The following is an 18,134-nucleotide window of genomic DNA, read 5'->3' on the forward strand; positions in this document are numbered from 1 at the left end:
TAGTGGTTTTCGTAAAATCAATGACCAACTCTGTGCGCTCGATTCACACTTTAGTAGTCTTCAACTACTAAATGAGTCTCCAAAGCGTAAGAAATCCTCTTTAGTGATAAGCTTGTGACGAAAAAATTCGGCTTCCGAATATCTCAGAATTAATGAGCAATTGTCCGATATGTCCTCTGTGGCATCGCTTCAAGTGATCCCAGACCCAATAATTCAAACACCCGTAATAGTTACCAAACATGGTAATCAACCGTCCGGACCCCCGATACGTACTGATGCGGCAGTAATACGGCAGCAACAAAACCCTTGCAGGTGATCCCACCATCGAAACACATTTTTGTTTCCCGGCTTGCCCCTGATACTTCTGAGATTGATATCTCGGCTTACATCAAAGCCAAAACAAAAGTCGACATAAAGGTGGACATTACAAAATTTAATCATACAACAGGCACACGTCATCTTTTACGTGTGCCCTTGCAGATATAAGACTATTTGTTCCGTCAGCTTTTGGCCAGAGAATATTTTCGTCCAAGAACATCAGCCGAGTACGGTGAAAAACAAAAATAACCAAACCTGTGGGTGTAAAACTCCCACATTTTACGGCCACTGACCAACCATCCACCTCATCTTCCTCAGTTTCAAAAAACTAATGTCTTCACTAACACTTACCTATCAGAATACTAGAGGGTTACGCAGTAAACTTCCCAAACTGTCTTCTGATAGTTCTTTCTTTGCATCTCACATTATTGTATTTACAGAAACTTGGTTAAAGCCGGAGATCTTAAGCTCCGACGTTTTTTCTAGTAGGTACACCACTATTAGATGAGATAGAACTCTGCGAAGGGGAGGAGGAGTGTTAATTTCTGTAGACTCCAAATTTGCTTCTGAAGAGGTAAAATCACAAGCGTTTGGTGACATTGAATTTCTTTGCATCAAAATCACTTTATCTGATCAATCTTTGTATGTTACCTGTTCTTACATACCACCTTCGTCCAAAACGCCAACATACTGGCAACATTTGTCCGCTATTCGTTTGGTTTTCGATCGTCTGTCTGGTGGTGACCAGCTGATAGCTCTGGGTGACTTTAATATCCCAGAACTTATGTGGTCAGATGTTGATAATTCATCGTCTTTACAGCTTAACTCCCACCACGACTTCCTTGCAGGTATAGTCGACATGTCACTCGGGCAAATTAAGCACGGTAGAAATTCTTTAGGTCGGCTGTTGGACTTATGTTTCGTTTCTAATCCTGATGGAATTACTCTTTCCAGAACTTTGCCCCTTTCTGACCCTGAGCATCCATATCATCCCACTCTTGAGCTTTCAATCGAAAACAACTCCTTAATTGACCTTAAGTCTACAGTTAAATCTCATAAAGTTCGTTTCTTCCGAAAGGCTGATTTTATGAAATTAAATAAGTTAATCTCGGAATTTGATTGGTCTGATTTACTGGCATGTGAGTATATAAACATCGCTTTACAAAAATTGTATCTGCAGGATTCAGTTTACTCAGGATCCGAAGCAGTATTATAAATTTGTAAACACTAAGCGTAAACATGTATCTTTTCCCCCACTGCTTACGTTTGAGAACTCTTATGTGAACACTGATCAGGCAATGGCCGATCTCTTTGCACAGTTTTTTCAAACTACGTGTTCACCAAGCAGCAGTTCAGCTCAGCCTTACACTTATAATATCCAATCAGGTAACCTTATATTTTGCTCATCTTAAGGTCAAGCCCGTGTATTCGCTAGGCCCTGTTGGAGTACCAGGCTGTGTTCTAAAGAACTGTGCCGAGGCCCTGTGCGAACCGCTCGTTTAGTTCAATAATAATAAATAGCATGGTTTCATGAAGCGCCGCTCCACCACTACCAACTTATTGGAGCTAACATCTTTTATCACGGTTGGGTTCCGGAATGGCTTACAACTGTTTATTAACGACTTGCACCTTGCCTTAACTAATTCACTTGTACTTATGTACGCTGATGACGTTAAGCTATGCCTTCAGTATAAATTCACTAGCGCCCAGTCTAGACTTCAATCCGATTTGGATAAACTTCAAAATTGGTGTTCAGCAAATAACCTAAAGCTTAATGGATCGAAATGTAAACTCATGTCTTTTTACCGATCTAGTCCTCACCAGGCTGTGTACTTTCTCTATGGGAACGCCTTAGAACGACTAACTCAGGTTAACGATCTAGGTGTCCTATTAGATTTGAAACTTAAATTTACCGACCATATATCTACCATGGTTAATAAAGCTATGGGTGTGCTTGGTTTTATTAAAAGATTGTCAAAAGAATTTAATGACCCGTACATAACTAAAACGTTAGATACATCATTGGTCCGTCCGATTCTTGAGTATGGATCGTGTGTCTGGAGTCCTCAACACGGAGTACAACGAGATCACATAGAATCTGTACAAAAAAACTTCCTTAGTAGAGTAGACTCTTACTAATCAACTTACCATCATAAACAAACCGTAGAACGATGCTGGGTGTCATGTTTCTATATAATCTTTTTTATGCTGGCTGTGTAGCATTTACTAACACGCGTAAATTTTAACGTTCGTAGAAAAAGGACTAGAAACTTTCGTCCTCTACTACTCAGCCATTGTAGTTCGACATATGCCCAACACGATCTGTTCAGGGTATTATGTTCGGACTACAATGGTCTCTACCACATCTTGTTACTTTGCTCCACTAACAATCTTAAATCGCTTATTTTAAACGCCTTATCTGTGCAACACTCTTCCTCGTGATATCTTTCTCCTTCTCTTCGCTTAAACTATCTCGGATCTATTCCCCGGATTCAAGCCGTACGTTACGCGGCAGCGTCCCTCGGTCGGTTGGACGGGAGGTGGGCTGTACGTATGCAGTGGAAACCGCGCAAAAAAATAACAGGAGAGGAACCAGGAGAAATCGCGTCGCTAGGATCAACGGATGAATACATGTCAACGCCGGGAAACACGACAACACCGGAGGATTCGGAATGAAAAAATTCGACAAATGGCAGAGACTAATAAACTTTAGGATTGACCGCCAAAATCGATTGGATGCCTCCCAAAGGCGGTAACAACAGAATATGGTTGCAAAGGCAGAACTTTCGGAGGATGATATGGACCAGGAACGACAACTGCAGCGTTTTAGGATTCGATCATCGGTGAGGGAACTGTATCAGAGATTATTTATGTTCTAAAGGAAGGACCAACGGAAATTTGTATCTACTGTACTGGTTCCGTTCGTAGGTAAGTGGATTATACATCCTTGCTATCTCCTCTAAATTTCCCCTCTAAAACGTTGGCAACGCTTTCTATTTGACGAGAAAATTTCCCAGTTCGTCCGGCAAATATAATTTTTGCAACACCTGCCGTCGTGCCGTCTCTTTAAGCAAACGTTTCAATTTCAGTTCCTGACATTGTGACTGCGCCTTTGCGCTCTTTCGACTCTACTCATGACGTCCAAGTCCATTTAAAAAGGAGGCTAAAGTACGCTCACAATCTCATGACTGAAACTATTCGACCCGCTCGGGTCCTTGAAGCTATACGGTACTTAGTGACTACCGAGCTCTACAGAAAGCACAACATTTCACTTAGCGAGCCATGGCTAGCACAACTTCAAGGAAGTAATAAAATTCCTCAAGATCTAAAATCCGTTTTTACGACCACGACGGTGCGTTGGTTTCTATGTGTATATTTATGTGTATAAATTTTATGAAATGCAGCGTATACAAGATTCAATTTCCATTGCTTTATGCAAAAAATCCGGAGCAGTTACCGCTGGTAATCTGCGAGATGATTCTTTTGTACACAGACTTGTGCATTCAATTATTTAGACTCCCCCCGTTTGTTTCCAATGATGATCCTTGCTCGCTAACTCGGTCCCTCAACTACACACAACGACAATATTATGCATATGTAATACATAATGTTGTTTGTATTATGCATATGTAATACATAATGTTGTTTGTAAAAATATATTTAACGAATACGTTGGTGGAGAGGCCGGTTTAGGGAAAAGCAGGTTGATTTTAACCATATATCAGTCTGTGACTTGGCGAGCCAATAAGCTTCCTGGTGCTACTGATTCGGCAAAGGTGTTATTATATGCTCCAACTGGAAAATCTGCTTTTTGAATTGGAGGATTAACTGTTCAATTAGAGTTTTTTCTTCCAATTAATCAGGCCTCAGGTCCCTTAAGCCCTGAAGCAATGATAGCTTAAATACAATTCATTGCAAATTGATAAATCTCCAATTAATTATAATCGATTACATTTTCATGGTTGGCTCAAAAAGGCTTTAATTTTTGGATCAAAGGCTTCGTCAAATTTTCCGATGCCCAGACTTGTTTTGCAGGAAAATCAATTATATTTTTTGGACACCTAAAGCAGCTTTCCCCAGTTGGAGACAGTTGGATTTTTTCGGAGAGGACGAATAATCCTTATAACGTTTTAGCGGGAAATAGCCTATGGAGCAACTTCAAGTATTTTGAGCTCACAGAAATAATGCGTCGAAGAGGCGATCATGCATTTGCACAAGCCTTAAATTATTTATCTGCTTATATGAAAATTGCAGATATAGAGCTCCTAATTCATTTATTTATTTTCCATTCATTTATTTTCTTCTAACGAAGAAGTAAACCATTACAATTCCACAAAATTTGCGCAAATTGGGACGGAAGAGTTGGTTTTCAATACAGTTGATAAAGTGAAAACTGCGAACATATCTGCACGAAATAGAGAAAATATGTTAAGATATGCTAAAAATATGAAAACCTCTGAAACTCAGGGTTTACCATATGTTCTTTATCTCAAACCAACTGCCAAATATATGGTTACCGTTAATATAGACACAAGTGGTTAACAGAAACGAAGAAAACTGCCTATATTACCATAATGATGAGTCTCTTTGAAGCCATCGTGAAGATATTTTTAACGACCCTATTATTTTTTCTGAACATTTTCTTTGTTTTTTCGAAACTTGGACTCTTCTCAGCGAAAGAGAAGATTTCGATATTATAAAATGAATTGATAGCAATCGATAATGCCAAGCAAAACATTTCTAAAAATGTAATGTTTTTGTTTGAGACAAATAAGTCTTTAAATCCTAGAACCATATATCAACCCATTTCTTTTAAATATCTTGATACATCTTTTATTGTTTTTTATAGGAATCCTGCGTATGCTATAACAAAATTTCGAAAATAAGTAATTAAAATAAGGAGATTTTAAAATATGCAGATCCAGAAGCACTGATCAACTTAAAGAGGCTTTAAGTGAATCAATAACCAATTTAACGTAAATTGATTGGATATTTGCTGAAAATGAGCTGAGGATTCATAATAAACATCACGAAAACCAGCATCAATCCTTCGTTTTAACTAGTTCATAAAATATACTATACATTCACCGAATTTGTAAAAGAATTTCAAATGAAATTTATAAATCTTTACCACATGAAAAGCATTATCGAATAAACGCATTTTCGGCATTTTCGGATATAGTCGGACGATCTTTATGCAATTTGGTAGTTACGATATGTGGGCCAAAAATATAATCGGCGAAAAGTCCCATTCTGCGGTGGGGAAGAAACGTAGAAGGTACGGTTCCCCCGAGAGCAGAAGAAAGTAGAAACGCCGTGGAACTTAGCTGTTCTTGAAGGGCAGCGTGGCACGGCGAACAACAAAAGGGGAGTGTAGAATTAATGTAGAAGATTAAGTTTGAATTTTATTGAAGTCTAGTATAAGTTAGTATAGGGCGGAGCGGGAGCGCAAGAAAAGCTCACTTGCGCTCTCTCGTGAATTCGCCCCGCTTCGCCGCAATAGATAAGCTAGGCTTAAGTTCTTTTGTTAAAAATATAATCGAATTTATAAAGTTGAACCGAGTGCACGTATTTTCCGTAGTTGCATTAATTAATTTTTACAGCCACCTTTTTTTGTCTTTTGGTTTTTTGCGACGAGGTAAACTAGTCTCAGTTAACATTTTGGCTCCCCTGGGTGGACTGTAGTTAATATAATGAAATAAAAAAGCAACAAGTGACAGTAACACAAAGAACACATTTAAAAAAAAAATGAAAATAAAAAGTTGCTCGCGACGGTAGTGTTGTGAACATTTAAAAACGATAAACAAAAAACAATTTAAGGTTTGCGTCGCGAAACAAATTTTTATCAACTGGAGACATCGTCATCCCCATGTCCTGCACCTCCATCGACTGTCCTAGGGAAGTAGCCGCAGGATTAAAGGATCAAAAATCAGAACTGCAGGTATTTGTGCAAAGAATTGAAAGTCGAGAAAAGACAAAATAATATTCGTCTGGTGCTGGAATATTGCACCCTCCTTTCAATTCTTGGCGCATACGTACTTTAAAAATAGTAGATCTAAAGAAAATAATAAAGTTATATATAAATTTTATTAAATATTGCCAATACATATGAACAATTGCCTGTGGACAAAAATAAAGACGCATAAATTATTCCAAAATCCCTGTCACCCCTTACCCCTCGTTTTCGATATTGTAAATATTTTCCAATAAAATAGATAAAGTGCAGCCAAAAAAATTATTTTATATATTTTGTGCATAAATAATTGGTACATACAAATAGATGCAGCGGTGAACTTATCGTTTTCGCCTCCCTCCGTTATCCGCTGCTGTATGTACATATGGACGTATATGCAATTTTGGCGCCTTTTGTTCAACGGAACGCCAAGTGACGCGATACCTTACAATTTGGTTCAGTATATTGTTTTCGGTATCACTGGTGAACAAATATTTAAATACTCAGTGCTTCGACTATATTTAATTTGACTATCAATTAATTAATTAATTATTGTTTTCGTTGGTTGGAAATTAATCATTTATTTTTATTATAAAAAATAAAAAATTACAATCCACAGAACTTTACTTTAAAATAAACATTTTAAATAAAAGAAATTTCGTAAATTAATTAATTATTATTATTTTCGTTGTTTGTGCCGAAATTAAAATTAAAATTTATTTAATTTTGTATATATATTAAAATTTTATTTGTTTATTAAATTTTAAATAATTTTTATACCCTTGCAGAGGGTATTATAATTTTGGTCAAAAGTGTGCAACGCAGTGAAGGAGACATCTCCGACCCTATAAAGTATATATATTCTTGATCAGGATCACCTCCTGAGTCGATATGAGCATGTCCGTCTGTCCGTCTGTCTGACTGTCGGTTTCTACGCAAACTAGTCTCTCAGTTTTGGAGCTATCGAGTTGAAACTTTGCACACACCCTTCTTTCCTTTGCAGGTAGTATATAAGTCGGAACGGCCGGGATCGGTCGACTATATCCTATAGCTGCCATATAACTGATTGATCGGAAATGCCATAACTTTGGTGTTTTTTAAGTTAGAGGGTTGGGACTTTCCACACATGTTATATTTGACCAAAATATCTTATGTACAAAATTTTATAAGGATCGGCCGACTATATCCTATAGCTGTCATAGAACGATCGAAATTGGTATAACTTTGGTGTTTTTTAAGTTAGAAAGATGGGATTTGGTACAGATTCTATTTTGGGAAAAATAATTCAATATGCCAAATTTCATAAGAATCGGCCGACTATATACGATCCGCTACATATCTAATAATACAAGATGCGTGGCGCCACCTAGCGGACTGCGACTGAACTGCAAGGGTATATAAACTTCGGCTCCGCCCGAAGTTAGCTTTCCTTTCTTGTTAAATATTTAAATCGCAACGAATTCGCTTCTTTTTAGAAAATAAATAATTGTAGAATGGAGAGTAATAAACCCAAAATTAATTTCACGACCATTCAGAATTTAAAAAGAAGATTAAATGTCAAAGTTAAAAGCATTCGCCGGTTGGAGGAACGTTTGGAAGATGGATCACTTCCTCTAAACAAAACCGAGCAAGAGTGCAGGCTTCAGGTTTTAGATGAGGCAATTTCTAAAGCAAATGAGTTGCAAGACCAGATCGAGCAAATAGATGAAGTTGGCACGAGTTGGAAGAATTAGGAATAACTACCAAGGCAAGGATTATGTCCTTATGTAATGCCTTTAATTCAGCTGAAGACTCCCGTCCAGCTACTGCAATTTCTGCAGCCCCGAGCTCGACTTCCCAGTTTGGTATTGCCAAAATTCAGTGGAAATTATTCGGATTTAAAAAATTTCATAAGTCTTTTCGAGAAATGTCTCGAACTAATAAGTTAACAAAGATGTAAACATTCCGGTTATTGAGAAATTTAATCACTTAATTTCTTGCCGCTCTGGTGAAGCCTTAGGAACTATCAAGGCATTCCAAGTCACCGAGAGTAATTACGACAAAGCTATCGCTAGTCTAAAAAGAGTTTATGATAACGAATGTCTCATCTTTGCGAACCAAATACATCAACTGTTCAGCCTTCCGAAAATTTCCCAGCCGTCTGCGTCATCGTTGAGGGGACTCATCGACACTGTGTCATCAATTTATGGATCACAATTATCCATCGGAGATGATACTAAAATTGCAAACTCAATGATTATCCATTTAATTTTGAGTAGAGTGGATCCAGTGACCAAGCAAAAATGGGAAGAGTCACTGGATTATGAGGAATTGCCGCTGTGGTCCGATTTCGAAAAAATACTAAATCGTAGATACCAGCATCTGTCCGCTGAAGAGACTGGCAAACCAAAACAAGAAAAAACTGGGTTCAGCAAGCAACTGAATAGAACTTTCGTTGCTTCTACCAACGACAAACCAGCTTGCAGTTATTGTAACGCTAACAACCATATTTTGGCCCAGTACAGTCCGTTCGCTCGCCTTGCTGTAACGCAAAGGTTTGAGTTTGTTAAGTCAGCCTCCCTATGTTTGAATTGTCTGCGAAAAGGTCACACGGTAGCTAAGTGCAAATCGACCAGGTGTCAAATCTGTGCAAGATCGCACCATAAACTTCTGTACCGATTTACAGTGACTGAAAATAACTTAGCGTTACCACCACCCACACAATCCTCCTCCAGCGTTAACGAATGATGGCCCTTTTACTTCACATGCTTTGCATGCGTCGTCTGTAGAAAGGGTTTTGTTAGCAACGTCGATCGTAAGCGTTCGAACAAAAAATGGTGAGCACATATTGGCCCGAGCATTACTTGACTCAGGGTCACAAATGAATTTTTAATACAGAAGATCTTGCTCAACGCTTACAGATTCGTAGGGAGGAATCGTGCATCAACTTGCTTGGAATTGGTTAAACTAATTCACAAGTAAAGAAAAAGATACACACCGTGGTGAAGTCGAGAGTCAATGGTAGCTAGTTTCCGTTCGACTTTTGGGTTTTGAAAACAATTTCAGGCTATCACCCTGACCAGTCAGTGAACGTGAAAGATTGGACCCTACCAAAAAACTTGCCATTAGCAGACCCATATTTTAACAAACCTCAGCGGATAGATATGCTAATTGGAGCTGAGTCATTTTTCGAACTGTTGTCCGTTGGCCAAATAAAGCAAGGTCCGAACCATCCCATCCTTCAAAAAACTCTTCTTGGGTGGATAGTATCGGGAAAATATCTGGCAAATTCCTCAACTCCTCAACAGCCGGTCTCTAGTCTGAATTGCCAAGAGGAAATATTAGAGACAATAGACAAAAACTTGAAAAAATTCTGGTCTTTGGAAGAAGTTCCATCTTTTAAAAAGATGTTGTCGCCAGAACAAGAGCTATGTGAGGAACATTATCGGAAGACTACAGGAATATTGCCTTCAGGTTGATTTGAAGTTAAACTTCCATTTAAGTCGAATCAAAGCGTTTTGGGTAACTCATTCGAGATAGCCAAACGCCGATTTCTGTCGCTCGAGAGAAGATTATCTCGAGATCCGAACTTAAAGAAAATGTATTTGGAATTTATGGAAGAATACGAATCCCTAGACCGAGATTTGTGATTCTTGCTTCTCCACACTACGTTATTCCCCACCAGTGTGTCTTACGGCCGCAAAGTACAACGACCAAACTACGAGTTGTTTTTGCTGCGTCCTGCAAGACATCCATACAGAAGTGTTTAAATGAGTTGTTGATGGTGGGTCCAACAATTCAGGAAGAGCTTTACTCAACTCTTCTTAGATTTCGGCTAAACAAATTCGTTTTGGTAGCCGACATAAAAAAGATGTATCGTCAAGTGATGGTAAATAAAGCAGATCGACGATACCAGTTGATAGTGTGGAGAAAAGACCCGTCTGAGTCCTTGAAATTGTGCATGCTCAACACCGTTACTTATGGCACTGCACCAGCCCCATTCCTGGCCATAAGGTGTTTGAAGAGGTTGAGTGAATCCGCGAAAAATACATTCCCTCGAGCTGCTTAAGTTATTGGGTCTGACTTTTTTTTTTCGTCGACGACATGTTAACGGGTGCTGGTTGCGTGGAGGAGCTAAAGACAATTAAGTCTGAAGTAACTCAGGTTCTTCGAAACACTGGGTTTGAATTGAGTAAGTAGTTTTAAAACTCGCCTGAAGTTACTACATCCGAGAGCACGATTAAGCCAATAACACTTTCGGACTCAGAGCTGACAAAAACATTCAGTCATGGGTTAAAGGGCGACTAAGCGGAATATTCTTTCGGTGACGTCAAAGCTTTTCGACCCCCTTGGCTTATTAAGCCCAATCCTTATTAAAGGAAAGATCCTGTTGCAGGAACTTTGGCTTAATAAGCTAGATTGAGATGAGTCGATTCCACTGCACTTGGAAACCGCGTGGAACAAAATTCAGCTCGCCTTGTCACAGTTAGAAGATATCTTAATACCGAGATTTGTGATGAGTGAGCCAATGCCACCAATTGAAATTCATGCCTTCTCTGACGCATCGATGAGAGCCTATGGAGCCTGCGTCTATATCCGTTGCAAATCTGCAGAAGGTAGTAAAGTCTCACTGTTGACTGCAAAGTCGAAAGTAGCGCCGCTCAAGACAAAGAAGCTCCCCCGTCTTGAGTTATGTGCCGCTCACCTTCTCGTGGACCTCTGTCGCAAAATAAAACCTTTTATCAAAGCACCGATCGAACGAAGTATATATTGGTCAGATTCGGAAGTTTGTCTTCATTGGATTCGTTCCCATCCATCGTCGTTGTCAACGTTCGTATCAACTAGAGTGGCTGAGATTCAAGAGTGGTCAGAGGATAGCACGTGGCGGCATGTACCAACTAAACAGAACCCGGCAGATATTGTGTCAAGAGGTGGAGACGTAAAGGAAACGATAGAATCAATCTGGTTCACAGGTCCATCGTTTTTAACGGAGCCGGAAGATAAGTGGCCAACGAGCCCCGGTTTGATCCGTCACCAGAGATTTTGCAGATGAAAGCAAAGAAGAATGCGGTCGGACTGACTGCAATGGTCTCTACCTCATATTTGTTGGAAGTGAGAGAAGGATTTTCCTCTCACTTAAAACTGCTGCGAGTGTTCGTTTACATGGTCCGCTTTATAAAGAAGTGTACAAAATTAGTAGTTACTTCTGATAATGTACCTTCATCTGTCGAATATCAAGAAGCTTTTAATAAAATTGTCCAGATAGTCCAAGAGCACGAGTATCAAGAAGAAATTAAAAATGTTCGAAAAAATCTTGTTGTTAGCCCAAGCCTACAGAAGCTAAGTCCGTTTGTCCATGAAACCTCTCAGGCTGGGCTTACCTTTTCGTTGTGGCGGGTCGGGGGGCGACTAGCTAATGCTCCTATTTCGTACGATGCCAAGTTTCCAGTATTGTTGACGAAGCGCTCTCAAGTTGTTCAGAGCTACGTTCGACACTTGCACGAGTCGAATTTGCATGTGGGTCCACGAGCACTGGTGAGTCTCTTGCGACTGCGTGTTTGGATAGTAAACGCGCAGGAAGTCTGCAGTCAGATAGTGCGGTCATGCATTCGCTGTTTTAAATGCAAGCCTCATCTGATGACTCAAATCATGGGAGATTTACCCTTAGATCGAGTTCGTGCTCTCCGCCCATTTTCCATATGTGGCGTGAATTTCTGTAGCCCTATTGAAACGACACAAGTTACAAGTCACTACAAGTCTTAAATTGCCCTTTTTGTTTGTTTTGCGTCCAGGGCAGTTCATTTAGAAGTAGTATCTGACTTAGCAACTGATTCCTTTTTATTGGCATTTTAAAGGTTCGTTGCGTGCCGAGGATGTTCGCAGATCGTGCACTACGACAACGCGACGAACTTCGTCGGACTATGGGAGGCAAGTGTGAAGTCTGCAAAGCACCTACTCTTACGAACGGTGGGCAGCGCGAAGTTGACCGCAGAGGAGCTGCAGACCGTCCTCGTTGGAGTCAAGGCCGTCCTGAACTCGAGGTCCCTGGGCGCCCTCAGTCAGGACCCAAGCGACGGCGAGGCGTTGACTCCCGGGCACCTGTTGACAGGCGGGCCGCTCATCGCCCCACCAGCACCGCGGACCCCGGGCCAGCAGGGTCTAACGTGCTTGCGGCAATGGCGGCTTGTCTCGTCAATCAAGCAAACGTTTTGGCAGCGATGGTCCCGCGAGTACGTCTTGAGCCTACAGGCGCGGTCGAAGTGGCAGCGGGAGCAGGAGGACGCCAGGAAGGGCGATCTGGTCCTGGTCGCCGAGGACAACCAGCCGCCCCAACAGTGGATCACCGCCAGCTGGCGTGGTTGCCAGTGGTTGAAGCCTGATGGAGGCCTTCAACGAGGCCGGTGTAGAATTAATGTAGAAGAGCGGGAGCGCAAGAAAAGCTCACTTGCGCTCGCTCGTGAATTCGCCCCGCTTCGCCGCAATAGATAAGCTAGGCTTAAGTTCTTTTGGTAAAAATATAATCGAATTTATAAAGTTGAACCGAGTGCACGTATTTTCCGTAGTTGCATTAATTAAGACTTTTACAGACACCCAAACTTTCTTCATGGTAACTGCTCATATCCAAAATTCTTGAAAATATCCCCATGTTTTTCAGATGCACTTATTGCATGATGTGTTTGTTCAAAAAACTTTATGAATTTTGTAAATTTACGAAGTTTATTTAATATTTGGACGTGAGCTGTAGGCATATTTATAAATAGTAGAATAAAAGTTAGTTACATTTCAGTATCAAGCATCAGAAAATGTATTAAGAACTTGCAATAATCAATATAAGGCTAATGTGATTACGAAACTGACCGGACGCGTTTGGCGCAAGTTCCAGGAAACCCAGAAAAATGTATACAAAATCCCACGGAGGATTACCCACGATACGCGAAAAAATGAAACCCAAACAAAAGACAAACTTAATATAACAACAAGATGAAACGCGAACAACAGACAAAACATAGCAAAGAGCACGGTCACACAGACTGGAATGGATCGCTGGAATAGACCGCAGAATAATCCAGGTTTGGCAAAGCTCCTTCCGTCCACTAAACACAACCAACTCATATGTCGATGCTCTATGATCTGGGATAGGAAATCCTAGTTATACATTCTACCGAACATATCAACCAGATAGCAAAGCTCCAGCAAAGCATCGTCCTAATCAGAGATCAAACATGACCTTTAAGCCTCAAACATACGTACTGGGGGTCACGTCTTGTTACTCCTAAAGGTAGGAGTACTCCTAAGGGTACAATGGAATTATAAATTTGAGAAACAAAATAGAATATGTTTCCTTATTACCTTATTGATTTTGCGGTGAAAAAATTATATTAGATAATATTAGATAATATTATTAGATAATATTAATATTATATTATATAATATTAGAAATACGCCCAGCTTGAGAATTATTTGGGGCACCATGTTCTCAACGAAGATATAAACAGGCTCCTGGGCATCATCGCATTAAAAGACAAGATCGAGAAGCACAAGTGTATGGTCCAAATTCTCTTCCTCAGAGATTAGCTCGGGTTTTCAAAAGATCCTTCCTGTGACGCAACGACCTCCTAACCCAGTAATAGTTTCCTTTTAGGGCTTACTCTACACTAGTATACTAGTACTCTACACTATATGACAAAATAATTATTATTTTCTGAGCTAAAAAATTACAAATTATCGGTCTTTGCTAAGCGAGAAAATAAAAATCAAAAACAAGAAAGGAAAGCTAACTTCGGGCGGAGCCGAAGTTGATATACCATTGCAGTTGTGCCATTTCCGACCGTTCAGTTATATGGCAGCTATAGGATGTAGTCGGCCGATCCTTATGAAATTTTATACATAAGATATTTTGGTCAAATATAACATGTGTGGAAAGTCCTAACAATCTAACTTACCAAAAACACCAAAGTTATGGCATTTCCGATCAATCAGTTATATGGCAGCTATAGGATCCCGGCCGATCCGACTTATGTACTACCTGCAAGAAAAAGATGGATGTGTGCAAAGTTTCAACTCGATAGCTCTAAAACTGAGAGACTAGTTTGCGTAGAAACAGACAGACAGACGGACAGACGGACATGCTTATATCGACTTAGGAGGTGATCCTGATCAAAAATATATATACTTTATAGGGTCAGAGATGTTTCCTTCACTGCGTTGCACACTTTTGACCAAAATTTTTACACCCTCTGCAAGGGTATAATAAACATTATTTATGATTTTTATTTGTCTCGCTCAAAAATATCGCTCAATTCATGATTCTGGGCTAAGTATTAAAATTTTTGGATATATGAGTGCAAGTCTCCATAGACCAAGTAGGTCCAAATTAACACTATGATTTTTCCGCGATAATATGGAGAATATGGTGGATGGGGTAGCAGTTCGTAGCCCAATTTGGCCATGGCGATGGCGGAAGTGAGAGCCGGTGCGTTGCCTTGATGGAGGAGTACTTTTTTCTTCGCCACATGGAGCCATATTTTCTGCAATTCGGCGGCGAATTCGGCATAGTACAGCCCAGTGACCGTTTTGCCCTTTTTCAGGTGGTCGATGTAGATCACACCTTTCTCTTGCCCGAAATTTCATGCTAGATATACCCACGCGGTCTTTTGAGATGCCTACTATCTCAGCTATCTCGCGCATCTTCCATTGGCGGTCTGCCAATACGAGATCATGTTTTTTTGTTACGTTATCCTCCGTGGTAGCCGTTTTGAGGGCACTTGGGCGTGGCTCTTCATAAATCGACATGAAATTTTGACAGTAGCCGGTTACGAGAATGTACTACGCGATAGTAAATTTCTCTTGCGATAGTGACGACATCGGGCAGAAAGGCTAAGTACTTATCGGACTGCCTCGTATACTAAGGCCTGCGGTTCGTAACCTACGTACACTGCTACGTACACTTAACTAAAGTAAAAAAAATTATATATTTTAAATTTTAAAATCAAGGAAAACAACTATTTCAACTCTCATATATAAAATACATTTTATTTTTTAATTACAGACACTGCCTTATATAAAGATCAATATTTTCCTTTGTTACATCGTGGGAAAAAAAATGCATGCTAACGTCACATCAGATCGAGGAAGTGGTGCCGGAGGCTCTTGGAGACTACCACCAGATGAAACTTTACAAGTGCAAGATCCCAAACAAAAAGACCATGATCTTGATTTAGATGAAGGTCACAATTGGAGAAGTATAATCTTTTCTCTAATTGTAATTAGTTTTGTAATCGCCGGTATAATTACTGCTATATATTTATTGGGGTATAAATTCGAAACTTAAAATAAGTATTAAGTTCTAGAAATATTTATTTTTTAGATATGTCGATGAGCTTTTATATTGGTCAGGACGCAGGATGATCCTAGATGAATACTTACAAGGAGATTTAATGCCAACAAGATTAGCACCATCTTGGGTTACTACTCGTAAATATGTATTCCAGTCCGACGATGGTGGGTTGGCAATCTTGGATACAACTACCAACTTAATAAATGTTTTAGTAACTAATCATACTCTTCGCCAATTGAATGTTCATGGGTATTTATGCTCCAAAGATCTTAAGTATGTTTTATTTAAGCATAATGTAAAAAAAGTAAGTAAGGATTAATTTAACATAAATAAATAGACATGAACCTTTTTTTTTAGACTTTTCTAAAATCATTTACTGCATTCTATACAATTTATGATGTGGAAAACGATCATCATATGCCCGTAAAAGTAAAAAACTCATTAAAGGTTCAAAGAACTCGACTGCAATATGCTGCTTGGCTTGGAAATACAACCGCGATTATATTTGTTATAGAAAACGATATATTTATCCGTCAATCTCCTCTTATAGAGAATGATATAAGAATTACTTCAACTGGAAACGAAAATAAAATCTACAATGGTGTTCCCGATTGGCTGTACCAAGGTAATTTTTTTTATAAATTGCAACTTTCATTTATTAAAAAAAAATTAATTGATAAATTTTATATTCAAGCAGAGGTTTTAGTAAAATTTTACTTTTGGAATTTTTTTTTTTTAATCGAAATAAACCATAATGACCACCAATGGCCATCTTTTAGAATTTTGGAAAAACGTTTAGTTTTTGAAATATTTAACTGTTCAGTATAGCTCATTTTTATCACAGGTAAAACAAAATTTAAAAAAAAACTGCTGGAATCGTTCTCCAATTCTCCAAAAAATGACCATCAATATTTTCAAATGACCACCTACCGTTTTGAAATTATTTAAAATTGAACATAGTTAAAAATTTTTCAAAAATTTCATAATCGACTTTTTGAATTTTTTTTATTAATATCGAAATAAATGCAATTAACCACAAATGGTCATCTTTAAAATATTTAAGTTTTTAGTTTTGGTAATTTTTTGGACAGGTAAAAAAAATTAAAAAAAGAAACTACTAAATTCGTTTTTCATTAGTGTGATACACAATGACCATCTTTTAAAATACCATTTACTTTTCGAGATACTAGACTCTCAAAGTCTTAAAAAAAAAATAAAAAAACCAAAAGATGACCATCATGGCCCATAGCCTAAAACATATAAATTAAAAAAAAAATTTGATTTCCATCATTGCCCATCCCTTAAAACTTAAAAATTTAACAATGGCCCATATCTAAAAACAAATTGTACAAAAAAAATCATGCCCACTGTTAGTGTCAACACGACAACATATGGTAAAATAACGAACGAGTAGCAGAACAAGCGAATTGGAAAATGTCATCTCTAATCGTTAGTCACAGAAGAAGCTGAAAGACGAGCAAGATTTTTTAAAGCTCGTGTAATTTGATTAAATAAATATTATAATAATTTAAAAGCGTGCTATTAGAACTTGTTTTTTTGACATTGTCACATCCTGGGCTGCAACATCCTTTAAAAAATCTTACTCAAACTCCCCGTGTGTGATCTTTGGTTTATTGTCGCGTACGTATCTATTCATACATGAACGAAGAAGTTCCGCTGCATTATCGGACCACATAAACACAGGCTTCGAAGTTGAATATAAGCGAGTAGTCACAGCGAAAAAACGAAGTATACCTACAAAACATATCAAACTTTGCTGCGCAATTAACGTGAACAAAAATACAGCTCAGTTCTTTCTTGTCTAATAAGGCTGAAAACAGGCATAGCTACAACAAAGACAAGAAGCAAGAAGAACAGAAGTAATAACCATGATATCCCGTGAATACAACCAAACAGAATGCAGTGCATGCAAAAAGAGTAGTAGCGGCAAAGACATTATATGGGTGCATTGCGATATTTGCACGACGTGGTACCACTCTGGCTGCGTTCGAGACGAGAACACCCATTATACAAAAGGATGGAAGTGCGTCTTCTGCCGACTTCTTTACAAGCTGAACGTGCCAATGAACATATTTTGATACAAAACAATACTCTAATGCTACAAATGCTAGAGGAAAAGCGGCAGACCGATCAAAGCTACATCGAACAAAAGTACAATATACTAGCTCAGCAAAGTGGTGCCGCTCTGACCACATCATTCGGGCCTACAAGTACCCAGCTGTCAGCACGTCAAATACTGTCACCCGATCTACCGACATTCAACGGCAATCCGGATGACTGGCTTGCATTCCTCAGTGCATTTGAAAATAGCACCACTGTAGCTGGGTTTGTCGAAAATATGCTATGACTCCAAAAATGCCTCAAGAGAAAGGCACTCGAACTAGTAAGAGATAAGCTTCTGCTTCCAGTTATGGTCCCTGACGTCATAAAAACGCTCAAGACGTTCTTCGGACGTCCCGATCAGATACTAGAAAGATTAATTGAAAAGGGGAGAAAAATCCCCTTCAATAAGGAACGACTTGACAC

The 18,134-nt window shown here is 39.0% G+C and overlaps 1 protein-coding gene across 2 annotated transcripts in view; it reads left to right on the forward strand.

The window, feature by feature from the left end:
- Nucleotides 1-18,134, forward strand: part of LOC26515113 (dipeptidyl peptidase 4) — a 248,238-nt gene that overhangs the window by 41,626 nt on the left and 188,478 nt on the right. The window contains exons 3-6 of one of the 2 annotated variants that reach the window (XM_044715313.1): nt 5,168-5,685; nt 15,300-15,562; nt 15,618-15,891; nt 15,945-16,212. In XM_044715313.1, the coding sequence (XP_044571248.1) occupies nt 15,354-15,562; nt 15,618-15,891; nt 15,945-16,212 (751 nt within the window). In that variant the 5' untranslated portion in view covers nt 5,168-5,685; nt 15,300-15,353. The remainder of the gene's footprint in view (nt 1-5,167; nt 5,686-15,299; nt 15,563-15,617; nt 15,892-15,944; nt 16,213-18,134) is intronic. The other variant, XM_014903908.3, reaches the window with a different exon arrangement.

Source organism: Drosophila ananassae, chromosome 3L (genome assembly GCF_017639315.1).
Source record: "Drosophila ananassae strain 14024-0371.13 chromosome 3L, ASM1763931v2, whole genome shotgun sequence".
NCBI classification, from domain to species: Eukaryota; Metazoa; Arthropoda; class Insecta; order Diptera; family Drosophilidae; genus Drosophila; species Drosophila ananassae.